The 18,274-nt window shown below is 44.6% G+C and overlaps 1 protein-coding gene across 6 annotated transcripts in view; it reads right to left on the bottom strand.

Moving 5' to 3' along the window:
- The window catches only part of cdk15 (cyclin-dependent kinase 15), a 44,487-nt gene extending 30,435 nt beyond the window's left edge, over positions 1-14,052 (bottom strand). For 3 of the 6 annotated variants that reach the window (XM_087988821.1, XM_087988822.1, XM_087988823.1), the window contains exons 1-7: positions 13,658-14,049; positions 8,125-8,156; positions 5,023-5,172; positions 4,315-4,409; positions 4,066-4,145; positions 2,662-2,756; positions 571-633 (exon numbers count right to left, since the gene is read on the bottom strand). In XM_087988821.1, coding sequence (XP_087844947.1) covers positions 571-633; positions 2,662-2,756; positions 4,066-4,145; positions 4,315-4,409; positions 5,023-5,172; positions 8,125-8,156; positions 13,658-13,703 — 561 coding nt within the window. In that variant the 5' untranslated portion in view covers positions 13,704-14,049. Of the gene's footprint in view, positions 1-570; positions 634-2,661; positions 2,757-4,065; positions 4,146-4,314; positions 4,410-5,022; positions 5,173-8,124; positions 8,157-13,657 lie in introns of all 6 variants that reach the window. The other 3 variants (XM_043693182.2, XM_087988819.1, XM_087988824.1) reach the window with 2 other exon arrangements.
- Between the last annotated feature and the right edge of the window lie 4,222 nt (positions 14,053-18,274).

Below are 18,274 nucleotides of genomic sequence, written 5' to 3'. Positions count from 1 at the left end.
GTTTGGAAGCAGGATGTACAATCAGTTCTGCTCTAATGCGTCTTTCGTTAACACAAATCATTGCAATGCGATTGGGTGAACAGGGAACGCTGTTTCTAAAGCGTGTGTTGGCTATAACGCGGTTGGATTGCCAACACTTTAGGTGCTGTTTATGTTGTGTGCTTTCTGTACACTACCGGGTCACACAGGAACACAACTAAGGCATTTTGGAAGAACTGCCTGTATAGGCCTTGGAAGAAGTGTAAGCTGATGATGCTAACAAGTGACCATCACCAGGGGAACCATGGAGTGACCACTACTAATGGAACCATGGAGTGACCAATTGCAATGGAGTTTCACTCCAGTTTGTGTGAGCACCTTCAGGGAAGGGCAGTGACATTCGGAGTGTGAGTGAAACACAGTAAGATGTGCAGTTAAGGTACGTTATTGTCAGGTTAATCCAGCACCTGTATTTTACTGGATCAACTCGGGACTCATGGTTGAATGGAGGATCACGTCCTCACCCTCACTCACTATTGCCAGCCTTAGTTAATGGGAGAGGGAAACTCTGCACCTTGAACCACAACCTACCTTGACATTGTGTGTGTGCAGGCCTCCTGGGTGCTGGGTCATGTACTGTGCGAGGTCAGTTTGCTAGAAGGAGGAAGAAACTGGAATGAGCTGTAAGTAACACTGAGTAGCAGTGTGATACCTTTCTTGGTTAGATTGCTTGTTGTTATTCTTAATCCTAACCTCTCTGAGGGCAATTTTCTATTTACTTCAGTATCCCTTCCTCCTTCTCTTCTTTAAGCACATGAGTAGGAAAAGGGGAAAAATACTCAGCTCCTAAAGCTGACTCTGCCATGCACTAACACCATAGCTGGTCTGACTGGGCCTCAATCCATTGGCCTGTCTACACCATAAAATATTTAGCTCCCTTGTTAGTCAAGAACTTTGATTCTACGTTTGCCTCAAAAACATTGCATAATCCCCCAATCTCCGTTGTTCTCTGTGGAAGAGAGTTCCATAAACTAATTACCTTCTCCTCATTTGTCACAATAAGGAGACCTCTTATTTTGAAACTATCCCTTAGTTCCAGTCCTCCCACAAGAGGGAAAATTCCTTTCAGCATGCATTCTGTCAAGTACCCTCAGGATCTTAGATGTTCCCCAAGATCACCTCACATTCTTCTAAACTCTAAAGCGTACAGGGCCAACTGGCCAATTCTCCCCCGGACAATAACTTCTTCATCCCAGGAGTCTATAGGCACAAACTGGACAACACAGAAACAGGCCATTCGGCCCGTCCGCTATGTGTCTGTCAGCCTGAGAGAGGCTGGTTTCTTATGGATCCCACTAACCTGCTTCTGTGCCCAGCTCCCTCGAGCTGCCCACTCTGACAGGAGATGCCCACACGTTCAAACCCATGTTGGTGCTGATTTGAGCCCACGCCTGTCCCGCCACCCAAAAGCTTTCACTCACAGACACACGCACGCACACAAAAGGACATTGCCCATCTTTCTTACCCCTACTCAACAGACACTCCATCCGCCATTCCCATCTCCAGTGGCCCCTTGCTTCCCGCTGAATAGATTTCAAGATCCTTAATGTTGTCTGCAAGTCTCAGCATACCGCTGACCACCTCTGAGACATTGGCAGCTCTCAACTGCGAGCACCAAAATATCAAAACCCTCTCCCTGCTACCCCACCCCCTACATCTTCATTTCCCCCAAAACAAGATCCGCAGTCACATCCGTCCCTTTTCAAACACGTCCAAGGAAATCTGATCCACGCCTTGATCGCAAGTCACCCCTCTCTGCCCTCCCAGCTCCATGGTACAGCACTCTATCTCCATGACACATGGCATCTGTGCCTCATCCTCTCAAAACTCTTTCTCTCCTTGTGTGTTGTGAACATCCACACTGGTCCTTCATTAGTGTCTGAGTACAAACTGTTATTCTGTGGTGGTTCTGGCAGTTACCATGTTACTGTTGCATTTGTGCAACCACATGACAGTCAACAAACTGTGCCCCATTCCTGGGACAATGTCTACTGGGTCTGAAGCAAAGACCAGTCACAATCCAACTAAATGGCAAAACAGTCTCGAGGGGTGAATCGCCCTTTGATGGCACCATGTTCCTGCTTCAGTGGAAATCCAATCTCATGTCTCTGCATCCCCAGAACTCTTGTCTCTTGTACAACCTCAATCTATTTCTCCCCCTCCATCGGTGGTCATGTCCTAAGCTCACATGGGCCTGAGCTCTGGAATTCTCTCATGATCCTTTCATCTGCCTCTCCTCCTTTAAGACATCTCTTAAAACATAGGGCACTGGAGCAAGCTTTTGGAAACCTGTCCTATCATTTCCTTACATTGCTGGATGTCACATTTTGTCTGATGACACTCATGTGAAATGCCATGTGTAGTTTTACTATATTAAAGGTGCTATACAAGTTGTTAACTCAGGGCATCAAACTCCAAATTCTGTCCACAGACTTCGTATAAGTTTTAAGTTTTGTTCACTAATGACTAGCTTACACAGTCCACTCTTTCCAGTCTCTTTGCTATTAAAATTGCTTTCCCTTTCATGTTTGCTTCTGAATATAAACTGATGTTGAATCAGCACACAGCAGAACTGTTTGGTTTATGCGCGCGCACACACACACACACCAGCTGTAAACTCACCACATATTCAAAAACAAAGGTCAGAGTCTCCTGCGTGTGGATGATGTCATGCAGAAGCACAATATTGCTGTGTTTTAAACCCTTCAGTAGCGAGGCTGCAGACATGATGGAAAAAGCATTCAGAGACAAGATTGTTTTTCGGGAATAGAGTAAAGGTCATTTATAACAGCAAGTCTGCCCTGTTACCCTGCAGCATTCACTCACATTGATCCACCAACTACACTGATTAACTGTGTGAGAACACTCCATCATTGTACCATCCCCCACTGTAGTGAATAACATCATGCATAACATATCCTCACTCTGTACCTACACTTGCGACTATGATTTATGATATACCTTTCAGACCTTCACTCTGATCCATCCCCTGCTGCAATGATGTACAGTACATGAAATACGCCGTCGCTCTGTAGCCACCGTCAATGGGATGAATTATGGTATATATAACATATCCCCAATCTGTACCATCCCTCACTGCAATGAGTAATGGTATTTCTAACATTTCTTCACTTTGTACCTACCCTCACTGCAGTGAATTACAGTAAATATACACATGCTCATTATAAATCTACCATCACCACATTATACATATCATAGCCCCATTGGATAATTATTCACTGAAGTAAATTATGACATACAAAACACACCCTCAATCTCTACCATTACTCACTGGAGTGAATTATGCAGATTTTCACTTTATCCCAAACACTTCTGCTAAACATTAAAGGTTATTATAACACACCTTCATTCTGTATCTATACACTGCAATGATTTATATTGCTTGTGTATTGAATATATATTGCATACCTTCACTCTGAACTACCCCTCATTGTAACGACACAGCATATGTAACACACCCTAACTCCCAATTATTTCTCCCTGGACTAAATTACGGTACATATAACAATTTCACTCTGTATTACCCCTCACTAGAGTGCATTACAGTACATATAACACATCCTCACTCTGAAACACACTTAGTATTGTTAACTACAGTATAGATAATACACCCTTACTCTGCATAATCCCACAATGATGAAGGGCTTTTGCCCGAAACGTCGATTTCGCTGCTCCTTGGATGCTGCCTGAACTGCTGTGCTCCTCCAGCACCACTGATCCAGAATCTGGTTTCCAGCATCTGCAGTCATTGTTTTTACTTCATAATCCCACAATGACACCAATTATAGTATATATAACTCACCCTCATCACTGTTCACACTCCAACCACATTGAATTACGGTACATATAACATTCACAATGTATAGTCACTCACTGCAGATAATTATGGTTAAGTGTAACTCACCCTCAGCCTGCATCCACTACTTTGAATTATACACTTATTCTGTAGCATCCATCACTGGATTGCATTATGATATATATCAAACACCCTCACTCTAAACTTACCCTCACGGATTGCGGTGAAAGGCACACCTTCTTCTTCTTGCATTTTAATCACCTTCAAGGCAACAAGATTGCCATTTATCCTGCAAAGACCAAGAGGACGGTTAACATCTGTTTCGATTTTTCTTAGTGCATTTCTTCTCTTGGAGGAACACTGGGGAGTTGGAGGAAGGTTTGGAATGCTGGGGAACCTAGCCTGGAGGGGTAGGTGAAATGGATACAAGGAGGATGACTGAGAATATTTCAACTAACCTGCTGATCCCCTTGTACACCGTGGAGTAGGATCCTTCCCCCAGTTTCTCCAGGTTTAGATAAGAGGCCGCAGTCCCAAATCGTAGGCCACTTCTCTGGAATAAATAAAAACATTACAATTTCTTGTGATGAAAGGCTTACATTTCGCTAGCACCTTTCATGGCCTCAAGACATTCTAACGTGCTTTACCGGCAGTGAAGTACATTTTGAAGCGCAGCTACTGTTGTAATGTCGTAAGTGTACCTGCCAATTAGCATACAGCAGGCTCCCACTGACAGCGAAATAACGGCCAAATACTCTGCTCTAGTGATGTTGGTTGAGGGCAGGAATGTTGGCCAAGACACCAGGGAAAATGCGTCAGCTATTCCGAGATGGCAGACACGGCCACCCTTTTTAACGGACTGTCTGAAAGATGACATCTCCAACAACGCTGCACTCCCTCAGTGCTGCGACCTTGACTTTTGTGCTCAATTCTCCAGAGCAGGACTTGAACCCAGAACCTTCTGTCTCAGAGACGAGAGTGGTGCCCACTGAGCCACAACTGACACTGTTCAACCCACAGATAGGTCCAGGGAGGGCTACAGGTTTGGGACAAGGGGAAACATTGCAACGGTAAAAGTCATCATAAGGATCAGTGGATTTGGGGAGGAGGCAACCTATTGGACAGGTAGTGGCTGTTGTATGGAGATTAGTGTTGATGCAGCGTACCCATTGGTGGCCCTGGGTGTAGTTCTTGCACCCTATCGGAATGCTGTTGCTGCGGCTCCTGTGCCTGCTGGGTTTTTGGGCCTGCAGTGTGTGGTACAGACGGGGCTCACAGACAAACGGACTTCTCGGCGACTCAGCAACCTCAGTCAGCTGCAAAAAGAGAAAACAGCGTTCGTATCGAGACAGTGTTGGGACATACGGTGAATAATCACCCATTGCTGTGACAAACATTGGCCTCAAAACAGCCCACTGACCTCCTCCCTGGTCAATATCACATGATCGCCAGTGACACCCCCACCTTTCCTGCCCCTGCAGCTTGGCTCAGTGGGCAGCACTCTCTCTGGGAAAGAAGGTCATGGATTCAAGGCCCGTTCCAGAGATTTCAGCGCATCATCCAAGCAGACATATGTCAAGACTACCCAGGCTCCCATAATGGAGGGGAAGGGGAGAGGGGAGGCTGTTGTAATGAAGGATCTTCCAGTTCCTACAGTAAGGGAAGGGCCTGGTGTTAGGGGTGCAGTTACCCCAGCTCATATGGGAGGGCTACCTTAGCTCAAAGTGGGAGGGTCCTGTTGGGGTGGTCATCTCAGCTCCTATTGTGGGTTGGGCCTGTAAGGGGCAGGGTTACACTGTTCAAAGTGGGAGGGGCCTGCTAAGGGTGAGATGACTCCTTTTCCCAATGTTGGAGGAGCCTGTGGTGGGAGGGGTTATCCCTGTTCCTAATTTGGGAGGAGCCTGCTGTTGGTGGGGTTTTACCCCAGCCTCTAATGTGTGAAGGGCCTGTTGTTAGGGACAGAGTTAACCCAGCATCAAGTGGCAGGGGGGAGGGTACCTGTTGTCAAAGGGGGATTACCCCACCTCCTAATATACTAGACGTGTATTGTTAGGGAAGTGGTTACCCCTGTTCCTAATGTGGGAGGGGCCTGATCTTAGGTGGGTTACCCAACTCCTAGTGTGGGAGGGGCCTGTTGTTAAGGAAGGGTTTGCCCCAGCTCTGACTCTGACTGAAGTTATTGCCAGACTGAAAATAGTGATAATGACCCACAGTTATTAAACAATTAAAACAATACCCCTATTGGGACCTGTCTCTTTACAACACATCACATCCTGCTGTCCAGGTGCTGCTTGAGAACAACATACCCCAATCTGCCAGGATAACCTAATGTATATACTGTAGACATTCAACAACTGTTGAATACAAGGTTAATAACTCAAAATATACACAGCCAAAAATTCACCAAATCTCCAGAGTTAAAACCCAAGCAAGGCATTAGATGACAATGGTTCAATCTGAAGGTTTCAAATACAAATTAATAATTGTTGTCATTTTGAACACTGTCTTAATTCTTGGTCTCTCTGAGACTGTGACTCCCCTTTGCTGCTCCCTCCCTGTGGTCACACCCTGGGAACATTTTACATGAAATTTGCACAGAAATTGCGGCTCCAAAAGAGACCATTTGGCCCCACCAGTCTACACAGCAGCACTTATATTCCACTTGAGCCTATTCCCAAACCTTCCTCATCTAACACAATCAGCACAACTCTCCATTCGCTTCTGCTGCAGAACGGTTCCTCTTAAAAACATCCTTGTTTGGTGATAGCCGACAGGCTGGAGTTACCTCAAAGGAAGCTTGCCCTCCATTCCAAACATTCCCCAGACTGGAGTCAGAGGCTGAGCAGGACCAGCAGCAGATTCTTTCCCAGGCTCTCCACTTGGACATTATCTTTCTCACTGTACAGAACCTTTACAGCTAGACATCAACCCCTCACTGCTCAGTCACAGGGCCACAGTCCCATGATTTGTTACAACAAGGCTCTCTCTCTCTCTCTCTCTCCCCTCTCTCTCTCTCTCTCTCTCGTCGGGAGATGAAAAATGACAAAACAGATCAAGCATCAAGCCCAGTGTTTACCAGCTCCTGGCCAGTTAGGATGAATGAATAAAGCAGGGATATCGGATAAGATCTCAGGAGCTATCCTGATGAGATAATAGGTAATTGGCTGCAAGTGGGGACAAGGAGAGAGCACTTCAAGGTGAGAAAGATAAAATGACAATAGAGCAAAGGGCAGAGGAAATGGATGGAGTCAGGAAAAGGACTCGGATCGCTGCATGAGTTTGGAACTTTGCTTAGGAATAGTTGCAAGGTTGGAACAGGAACTCAGTAGAGTGGGGTTACAGCCAGGGAGAGGGGTGAAGAGCTAGAGATCGGAGGTGGGGGGGGTGTGAGCTATTTCCGAAGGAGGGAGAGCTGAAGCTTAAAGGTGCTGGGGGTGGAGACCTATTGCCCAGGCAACTAACCATTCCTCGGTCAAGGAGGAGCTCAAGACCCAAGGAATGGGTTAAAGCCCAGATAGGGGTTGGGGCTAAGCCCAGAGTGTGATGGGCTGCAATAAAGAATTTGCCGGGCCAAGAGCCAAATGAAGTGGACCATAGAGCATAGGGAGGAGCTATAGCCCAAACCAGGGGGAGCGGTGCCTGGTCCTAGGGGAGGAGCTAGAGATCATTGATGGAGTTACACCAGAGTGGGTGGTGTCAGAATCTGGGAAGAAAAAGGTTGGGAAGAGGGATTGGGGATGGCTAGGGAAGAGGGGATGCTGTTAGGGGAGACGGTGGAGCTCGAGAAGAAGAGATGGAGCTCTAGACGTGCTGGCTAGATGGATTAGCTATGGTTAGTTCGGAGTTACATGGACAGGGTGGGGGAGTGGGTCAGGGTGGGATGCTCTTCGGAGGAATGATGCAGACTCAATGGGCCAAGTGGCCTACACCTGCATTGTAGCGATTCTATGACTGTAACTAAGAGGGTTTGGGGCTGGGGGAAGGGGAGACGGAGCCAGAAGTGAGGAAGTGGGGATAAACCCCAGTGGGGCCAAGCACAGAGTTGGGATTCAGTCAATTTGTGGTTGGGTGTGACAGGATCCAGGAAGAGGCCTGTACTATCCTCTCTACCTCCATAACCTGCTCAACACATTCAGTGTCATCAAGCCCTCAATCTGCCTCCCGAGACAAATGATAGAGGTCAGTCTTCAATAACCCAAGAATCAATTAAAAACCCAGTGGCAGTGAGGGGCTTAATCCCACTATCCGTGAGCAGCAGAACCTTTTACCTCTTTGTATCCAGGGTGTCGCTGGGTCAGACCTGTTAAGAATAAATAGCAAAGTGAGCGTTCTGAAGGACTTGGTGAATATAGCCAATGACTAAGAGAACAAGGAACAGCAGGAACAGAAATAAGAATAGCAAATGTTAGAATGTCACTACACATCCCTCAAAATTTGGCCAACAGTTACAACAACAACTCGCAATTATATAGCTCCTTTAAAATAACAAAACACCCCAATCCACTTCACAACAGCACAACGAAACAAAAATACAACAATTTGTCTTATAGGGTCAGGTGATCAAAAACTTTTTGTAAAAAGGTAAGTTTTAAGGGATGTCATTAAAAGAAGAGGTAGAGAGTTGGAGAGGTTTGGGAAGGAATTACTGAACGTAGAACACATGAAGCTGGCTGAAACCATAGTTACTAATGGTAAAATAATTCGGACACACAATGTGCAAGATACCAGAAGAATTGTAGCTTTGCAGAGATAGAGAGGGGTGAAGCCATTTAAAAGCAAGGGTGTGAATATTTAAATCAACGAGTTGCTTAGCCAGGAGCCAATGTTGAGCTGGTGAGCAGAGAATTGGTAGGGGAACAGGGCTTAGTGCAAGAAAGGATATGGGAAGCACAGATTGGGATGATCTCAATTTTACATATGATATAACATGGGACACCATCCAGCAATGCACTGGAGTGGTCAACGGTAGGAACACAGCAGCAGGAATAATCCACTCAAGTCCTTGAGCCTGTTCTACCATCCTAGATCATGATCAATTAACCATCTTAAGACATTTTTCCACATTGTCCCCATATCCCAATATCTTTAAATATTGAAACCTATTGAGCTCAATTCAATGATTGAACCTTCACAATCCTCTGGGGTAGAGAAATCTACAGATTCACTACCCTTCAAATGAAGAAATATCTCCTCATCTCAGTCCTAAATGGTCTGCCTCATATTCTGAGATTGTCCACCCCTGGATGTAGAACCTACAGCTTGGGAAACTTCCTTCCTGCATTTACATGTTAGGAATTCTGTAAGTTCCTATGACATGGCCCCTTGGTTCTTCCAAACTCCAGCCTGCTCCATTTCACCTCAGATACCAATTCCATGGCCACAGGGATCAATCTGATGAACCTTCACTGCGCTTCCTCTGTGGCAGGTATATCAGTAAAGGTCAGAGTGTGGGAGACTTTGGTGGAGTGAGATGAAACCTGAATGAGACTGCACTTGGAAATTTGGTTTAAAATGGGAATTCAACTGACAATAGCCTTGTAAGTAATTTAAAACAGCCTAATTAAAGGAAGTAATTCCTGCCTGATTCTGGCTGTAAGATTCAAGCACATGAATTTCCTTTCTCTAAATGAGGTGCTGATCACTGTAGCTAAAAGAGGTCTCTGAGCAGATCCATATAAGAAAGGGAATTCCTCTACCGCAGTGTCAAGAGGGGGCACAGTCAGGGTGTAGGAGTGAGGTGAAGGCTGGGTGAGTCACTATCCTGTTGGAAATTTGGTTCCAATTGTGGGAATTCAGTGCAAAAAAGGGGCAGTGGTGCTTTAACTAAGGTTTCACGACAAGGAGTGAAGAGGTAAGTGGGAGAGGATGAAGGTGTGGATTGAGAGGCCAATCTACAGTGAGACCATAACCAGAGAGCCTCACAATTCACAGCACAAGGCAAGAACAAGGGAAGAAGCTGATAGCTGAGTAGGATTGGTGAATGTTTCTAGTCTTTCAGATACAGGTAAGGTCTTCAGTTTGTATTTAGGTGCCCAGTGGGTTTCTTTCTCACATCTCTCTTTATCATGGCTGCTTACGAATCAAATTGATACTGGTGAGTTTTATTTTATAGAAACAAAAATATAATTACAGTAAAGTGTAAAAATGCAGGGAATCTAAAATAATTAATTTATTTATTAAACCAAATACAATGGTGAAGGTAGGATGGGTGATGTATTGCAGCTACAGCATGTGGACACTGCTGGACACCAATGTGAACACGTCTGTAGCAAGTGTTGCAAAACGAAGAAGTTCCAATCTGAGGTGAGGAGGTGGAAGCTGAGCTGCAGATGTTGTGCCACATCAGGGAAGCGGAAAGTTACCTGGACACTTTGCTCTTGAGACCAGTCAGACAGCCTTCAGCCTAGATAACTCAAAATTGGTCTGAAATTCATGTCAAGAGGGTAAAGTCGGTATGAGGACAGGGGGTGGGGTTGCAACTGAGGAGCCTTGACCCTTGCAGTTGTCCAACAGTTATGAGGCCAGCTGTGAGGATGGCAATGGAACTGCAGGAAAGATGAGTAAACGAACCATGGCACTTTGGTACAGGAAGCCATTTAAGTGGGGGAGGAAATAGGGGATAGAATAATTAGGCGTAAGCCATAATTAGCCATAAGTGGGAGTCCCAAAGAATGTGATGCCTGCCCAATGCTGGGTTAAGGGCATCTTCTCCAACACTGAGGGGAAGTTGGAGTTGGACAGGAGGGATCTCGTTGTTGATACCAGTGACATTGATAGGACTGAAAAGGAGGTTCTTAAGAAGTTTTTAAGAACTAAATAAGAAGGCAGAATCTCCAAGATGATGTTCTCTGGATTACTGCCTGAACCACAGGCAAACTGAATTAGGGTAAATAAAGTCAAGGAGTTTAAATGTCTGACTTACAGGGGAAAGAGTTTAGGAGAGGGGAAATGTAGGCTTACAAAGCAAAAGAGCATTGCAGCATCACAGGGCAGCTGTTTGGATAACGACATCCAAAGTGGGACAAACTGTACAGAAAACACAGAAAAAGTCCCAGAGGATTGTGAAACTGTCAATGTAACACATTTTATTTAGAAATGAAAAGAAACATGAAACAGATCACTACATGTGGATGTGATGTATTTGCATTTTCAGAAGATGTTTAAGGTACAACACATTAGGCCATTTTAAAAAAACCCACTGTGTTGGAGATAGTAAATTAGCATTGGGTCAGGGGACATGAGCTCAGAGTAAGAAGTCACCCATTTAAGACATATGAAGAGGAATTCCTTTTCTTCTAATAGTGAATCTGTGGGATTCTTCACTGCAGAGGGCTGTCAAGGCTAGGTCATTAAGACTGAGCAAGACAGATTTTTGTTCAGTCAGGGTGTCAAGGGTTATGGGGAGAAAGGAAATTGAGAATTAGCAGATCAGCTATGATCTCATTAAATGATGGACCAGACTCAATGGGCAAAATGGCATATTTCTGTGACTTATGCCCTTATCTTCAGGGAGGTGCCACCTGAACCCTTGACTCCCCATGATATTTGAGGTTGAACTTCCCAAGCCTTCCCCTTTCTCCAGCAGCGATCAGCAATCTCGTTCTTGGTCTGATATCTGTAAATGCTTTAAGTGAGGTAGTAGCTGATGTTACATGAGGGAAGAAAAATTTCTATATCACATTCTGATTCAGCACTGTGTAGTCCTCTCTATCAAGCTGAACCATGCCTAATATTGAAAGGGATGCCCACAGCCCCTATCTTTAATTCAGTTCTGTCGGGTCTTTAACCACACAGCTACATTGATGTCATCTCAATCCTGTCACAAAACCCAATGAACAACACCTTTAAAAGCATGAAGTAAGAACACAAATTTCATGTGAAAAGGAGTATTTACTATGGCAACCCTTATAGTTTCCATGGCAATCTTCTTCACCCTGCCACATGTCATTTTCATTCCGAAATTCCCTATCATACTCTGGGAAAGTGACATTTTGCTTGCGTTGGTCACATTACCCAGGTCACAGAAAGACCAGTGAAACCCTTACCGATGTACAGTGACCGCGAAAGTAAAGGCAGATTCACTACAAGAGGATGTTTGCCTTGTGTGGGAACTCTAAAACTGTGGGCGCAGTTTAAGGGCTCCCTTGTTTAGGAGGGAAATGAGGAAGAATCCTTTTCTCAGAGACTCATTAGTCCTTGGGAGTTCTCTTCAATGGAGAGCAGTGGAAGCTCTGGGTCATTGAATTCAGTCAAGGCTGAGAGATAGCCTTTTGATCAACAAGGGAGTCAAGGGTTGTAGGTATCGGCAGGAAGTGGTGTTCAGGCCACAACCATGATCTTATCAAATGATGGAGAAGGCTGAATGGCCTAATCCTGCTTTTTATGTCGTTTCTATGGCTTCAAGGGGTCAAAATCCTTCTTTGTAAAAGCCCACAGGGACCCCACAAGAATCAAGTTTATTCATTCATGGGGCTTGAGGCCTGGCAGATTATGGTACACTGGAGGATGGCAGGGCTTGGTCCCACAACTCAAAAACAACACATTGGCCTTGGAGGGAGTGGAGTTGATCAGAATGATCCTGGAGCTAAAATGATAAAAATAATGAGGAGAAGCTGCATAAACCAGTGCTCAAATACAGAAGATGAAAGTAGTGATTGAATTTCAGTGTTCAGGGTAGTTAAAGGAATTATCAGGAAACAAGTCTCTACACACCAAGGAGTGGAAATCTAGAACTTTCTCCCACCAAAATTCCAAGGCTGCAATTTAAAATGTCAAACGTTCAGGTAATGGCAATTGGAGATATGGCATCATGGGAGGTGACTCATTTGCAGGATGTGTCACAGCCATGGATTCCATTGACAGCTCCTCCTCTCCAGTTGCCCTGAGAAGGTGCTGGTGAGTCACTGCCTTCAGGAACTAATTGCAATGGGTTTGATCTGGAAGGGCTTCCTGTCATTTCAGACGCAGTTAAGAATCAGTTATATTGCTGGAGGCCTGGAGTCAGAGACATGCCAACACAGAGACACACCCCTGCACGCACATCCATCCATGCACCCACACAGAGTCAGGTACACATATAGCTACATATCGACATACATAAAAACACACCCACACACAGAGATACATATCTACATACAAATACATATCAGTACACCTACACATGCAGATACAATACATACATAGAAACACATACATATCAACACATGCTGATACACATCAACACACACACAAACACACATTGAAACACACAGAAAAAAAAATCCACACACAAAGAGAAATATCTGCACAGGCAGATACACATACACGCATACAAAAATACACAGAAACACTTTCATACACATAGCAACACACAGATTCACATCCACATACAAATATTTACATACATAGACAAGAACATACTGATAAAAACATGCATACATAAACACACACAAAAAACATCCCCTCGCAAAGTGCTGGAGATTGGGCTCTGCTCAAAACCATGAATGTGTTTCAGTTGCACATAGGACTGAGCTATCACAGGTAGCACAGTCACCTCTGCACTCGGTCTCGGGGTTGCAAGTGCCTTGGTCCCTTCTGCAATAATTCGCAGGCCGCCACCGTTTCCTCCTCGCTCTCGGAGAGAAGGACGCAAACACTCTGCCCTTGACTTGGAAGGGGTTAACAGTGATCCGCAGCCTATCAAAAGCCGGGAGATTGTGCCCTGCAAAACTGCAGTGTGTGTGTGTGTGCATACATTGAGACGGGACTGCGGGGCAGACAGACACTGGGCGGAAATAATCACCGGGCACAGTCAGTGCTCACCTAACCGGCTCAGAGTCTCTGCTGCAGCCTGCCTGAGGGTCTTCATTCCGGACACACTGCTTTGATGAAGGAGGCACTGACTCTAAACCAGTAGAACATCCCGGCGCTGCAGCAGCCCACAGATGGCAGCTCCAGTCCGCTTCACCGGATCCATGCAAACACTGAGGCTGCCGGCCCACACTGTCTGTGTAATAACTCGTCCAGGCACATGACTGAATCCAGCTCTCCTCAAAAAAAATAGCACAACAACGAACACACTCTCTCTCTCATCCCAGCGGGCACATTAAAAACAGCACACTGACTAACTAATCCCAGCACGTTTTTTTTTAATTATTCCCAGTACTCACACCATAAGCCATACACTGGAAAGCAAACTAGCCCCAGTAGATTAGCCCAATACTGTATACACGCTTGCTCAGAAGGAATGTCAGGTGTCATGTGGTCCACAAAACGCTCAACAGTTCCCCGAGCAACCCCGTATGAACTGCACCAGTGCAAGCATTTGTTCACAGTCCATCCAGCGTCTAACTTAACTGGTGGAAGAGGCAGAGGGGAGATTTCACTTTCTGCTAATTTGGCCTGGAATGCACCGGCGAAAGGGCTGCAGGTGCGAGCAGAGGAATAGTTCTGTCTGTTCCTTTCAGACCAGGTTGATTGATCTGAACATCATGCAAGCTGTGGAGGCTTGTCTTGAAGCACAAATTCAAGTCAACTCACATCAGAGCTTTGAACAAGATGTAACCGATTCTAGGAGACTCTGCAGTCATGCCAACATGTTCACAAATCTGCATTGTCTATGGAACCCTTCACCTGAATAAAACCCTGTTTTTTCTCCCAGACGGTCTGTACTTCTGGGGGGAAAAAAGAGCAGGAGTGGTTTGTAGCACACCTTCCATAAAACTCTCCTGTTTGTAAATCACGCCTAGTCCCATTTATTTATTAGCCCTGTGTTTGTTGGCCTGATTCCCAGTCTGGTGCCACCTTGACCCAAGGATTCTACCTTTCATTAATTCTATCTTTTGAGCATTCCCAATTATCACACCACGATTGGTACCAGTATTTTCTGTTACCTGGGCCCTAAATTCTGTAATTCCTTCTGTAGACCTCCCTGTGTGTGTCTCTCTACCTCTCCTTTTAAGATGTTCCTTTAAAACCTACCTCTTTAACCTTGTATCTACTTAGGTGGTTCAGTGTCAGATTTTGTTTGACAAGAGCCCTTGGAATGTTTTACTTGTTAAAATGGTAAATATAAGTTATAGTTGGATGTTAGAATTAGTTTGCGAGCTCTTAACATGGGATTAATTGTTAATTTGGGGCTTCCATTAATCAATTCATAGCTGAGAATAAGAAATGTATGTTTTAGCTTATACTTAAATGCCCTAGTTTATCTAGAACTTTCATACCTTTGAATTTAGAAAGTCAAAGGGTGATTTAATTGAAGTTTTCAAGACCTTAGGGAGCAGATAGACAGAGAGGTTGGGTATTGTCAAAGGTTGGGAAGTCAGGGGCATAATGTAAAACTTTTTTAAAAATCTTTCAAGAATTAAATTGAGAAACACTTTTACATGCAAAAGTCAGTAGAAATTATTTTATTCGTTCATGGGATGTGGACTTTGCTGACAAGGCCAGCATTTAATCCTTATTCCTAATTGTCCTTGAAAACGTGGTTATGAGTCACTTCCTCCTTCCACTGCAGACAATGAGGGAAATTCCAGGGTTTTGACCCACTGAAGAATTGCAATATATTTCTAAGAGTAGACAGTGTGTTTAATGGAAGGGAACTTTCAGGTAGTGATATTCGCATGTACCTCTGCCCTTGTTCTCCTGGGCAGTAGAGGTTGGATGGTGCTATTAGATTTCTTAGAGTATTGGAACAGGCCCTTCGGCCCAACAAGTCTACACTGACCCTCTGAAGAGTAAGGGCTTATGCCCAAAACGTCGATTCTCCTGTTCCCTGGATGCTGCCTGACCTGCTGCGCTTTTCCAGCAACACATTTTCAGCTCTGAAGAGTAACCCACCCAGACCCATTCCCCTACAAATGCACCTAACACTATGGACAATTTAGCACGGGCAATTCACCTAACCTATTGAAAGAGACTTGGCAAGTTGCTGCAGCACATCTTGAGATGGTGTGCACAGCTGCCACTGTGCATCAGTGGTGAAGGGAGAGAATGTAAGGTGGAGTGCTTTGTCCTGGTGGTGAGCTTCTTTGGAGTTGCATTCATCAAGATAATAGAGAGGATTCTATCATACTCCTGACTGTGTGTAGGGTTTGTGCCCGAAACATCAACTCTCTTGCTCCTCGGATGTTGCCTGACCTGCTGTGCTTTTCCAGTGCCACATTTTTCGATTCTGACTCCAGCAGTCCTCACTCTCTTGAACCTTTGGGACATTGTTTGTGTCTTCCACCGTGAAGATTGACACAAAGTAACTAGTCAGTTCCTCAGCCATTTCCTTGTTCCCCACTGCTATCTCTCCAGTGTCATTTTCCAGTGGCCCAATGTCCACTTTTGCCTCTCTTTTGCCTTTTATATATCTAAAGAAACTCTTTCAGTCTTCCTTTATGTTACTGGCTAGCTTACCCTCCTATTTAATCTTCTCCCTCCTTATTTCTTTCTTCATTGCCCTCTATTGGCCCTCAGGTTTCCCACTGCCCTTTGCCACATTAACTGCTTTCTCTTTTCCTTTTATGTTATCCCTGACTTCCCTAGTCAGCCCAGTTGCCTCATCCTCCCTGTACCATGTTGCCTTTCCTTGGGATGAATCTCTGCTGTGTTTCCTGAATTACTCCCAGAAACTCCTGCCATTGCTGTTCCTCTGTCTTTCCTGCTCAGCTCCTCTCCCAGTCTATTATACCCAGCTCCTCCCTCATGCCTCTGTGATTACCTTTATTCAGCTGTAACACCGTTACCTCTGATCCTATCTTCTCCCTCTCAAATTGCAGGGTAAATTCAATCATATTATAATCACTGCCACCTAAGGGTTCCTTCACCTTAAGCTCCCTTATCAAGTCTGTCTCATTGTACAACACTAAACCCAGTATGGCCTGTTCCCTAGTGGGCTCTACCACAAGCTGCTCCAAAAAGCCATTGCATAGACATTCCACAAATTCCTTTTTTCACAATCCACTACCGACCTGATTTTCCCAGTCCCTCTACATATTGAAGGCTCCCATGATCACTGTAACTTTGCCTTTCCTACACATCTTTTCTACTTCCTAGTCTATCTTGCACCCCAGCTCCTGTCTACTGTTTGGACGCCTGTACATAACTCCAACTAGGTTTTATTTTTATCTGTTCAATCTATTATTTCAATTCTACCCACACAGATTCGATACCATCTGACCCTATTTAGTTTCTCACTATTGATTTAATTTCATTTCTTACTAATAAGGCAACCCCCCCTCCCCCCACCTGCCTATCTTTTCGATAGGATGTATATCCTTGAATATCCAGCTCCCAATCCTGAACCCCTTGCAGCCATGTCTCCGTGATACCCACCGTGTCATACCTGCCAAGTTCAATCTGCACCACTAGCTCAGTTCCCTTATTCCGGATTCTGTGTGCATTCAGAGATAACACCTTCAGTCCTGTATTAACCATCCCTCTTCTCATTAAAGAAAGAGTAAACTTTTCCATGACATTATCACTGGGACAAACCTTCCTTAGGAGTGAGGTAAAAGATATTAATGCAGCTTTTATGTTTGAGTGAACCATTTTGGAAGTCAGAAAAAATAAATCATGATTTGAAGTTGCAGTTCTGGCTGTCTTCACACTGAAATAATTATAAAGAAATTACCACATTATCAGCTGACAGGGATCAGTGGAACACATGGTGTCAGGATAGAAAGATCCCATGAACAGTGCATTCAATATTTTCTCGACACTATCTAAATTATTCTCTGTAAAGAATCTGTTATGAGGAGTTCTGATCTGTGGACCTGTTCCAAATCAGCAACTGGTTTGAATGGAGCTGATATTAGTTACCTCACAACACTTTGATTATCTCTAAAACTGCTGGGGCAACTATTGTATGAGGTAAAAGCAGAAATTGCTGGAGAAAATTCTGACAGCATCTGTGGAGAGAGCTTCTGAAGAGGGGTCACTGGATGCAAAACGTTTGCTCTGCTTTCTCTCCACAAATGCTGCCGGACCTGCTGAGTTTCCAGCAATTTCTGTTATTGTTTCAGACCTTCAGCACCTGCAGTTCTTTGTTTTATTTTATTGTTGTGTACTGTACAGGGCATTAGATCTGTGCTGTACAGAATTAGTCTGCGCCTCATTCTAACCATTCAGCCATCTGAGCTTATCGCCTCCCACTCTGCCACAGTGACGAAACGTCAATAGTATTGATCATTTTCCCTCGAGTGATACAAGGTTTTGAAAGAGATGAGATAAGTGCAACTTCTTTTTTTTCCCCTTAGGTCTCACACTTACATGGAAAGCAGATTTGCAGCACTGACGTGGTGAAATTGCAATATGTAAGTAAGTGTTAATTAATATGGATAGAGTCCTCGAACGGTCTTTATTTGTCAATTCACCCTCCCATTTTTGTTACTTCAACCTGTCCCTTATCTATGTGGAGATGCACATTGAATGTTGCAGTGCCAACCACTG

The sequence above is a fragment of the Chiloscyllium plagiosum genome, unplaced genomic scaffold, assembly GCF_037043375.1.
Source record: "Chiloscyllium plagiosum isolate Xiang-an unplaced genomic scaffold, Cpla_swu_hap1 HiC_scaffold_7, whole genome shotgun sequence".
In the NCBI taxonomy this organism is placed as follows: Eukaryota; Metazoa; Chordata; class Chondrichthyes; order Orectolobiformes; family Hemiscylliidae; genus Chiloscyllium; species Chiloscyllium plagiosum.
The sequence above is the reverse complement of the archived record's forward strand: the minus strand, read 5'-3'. Positions and strand labels throughout refer to the sequence as shown.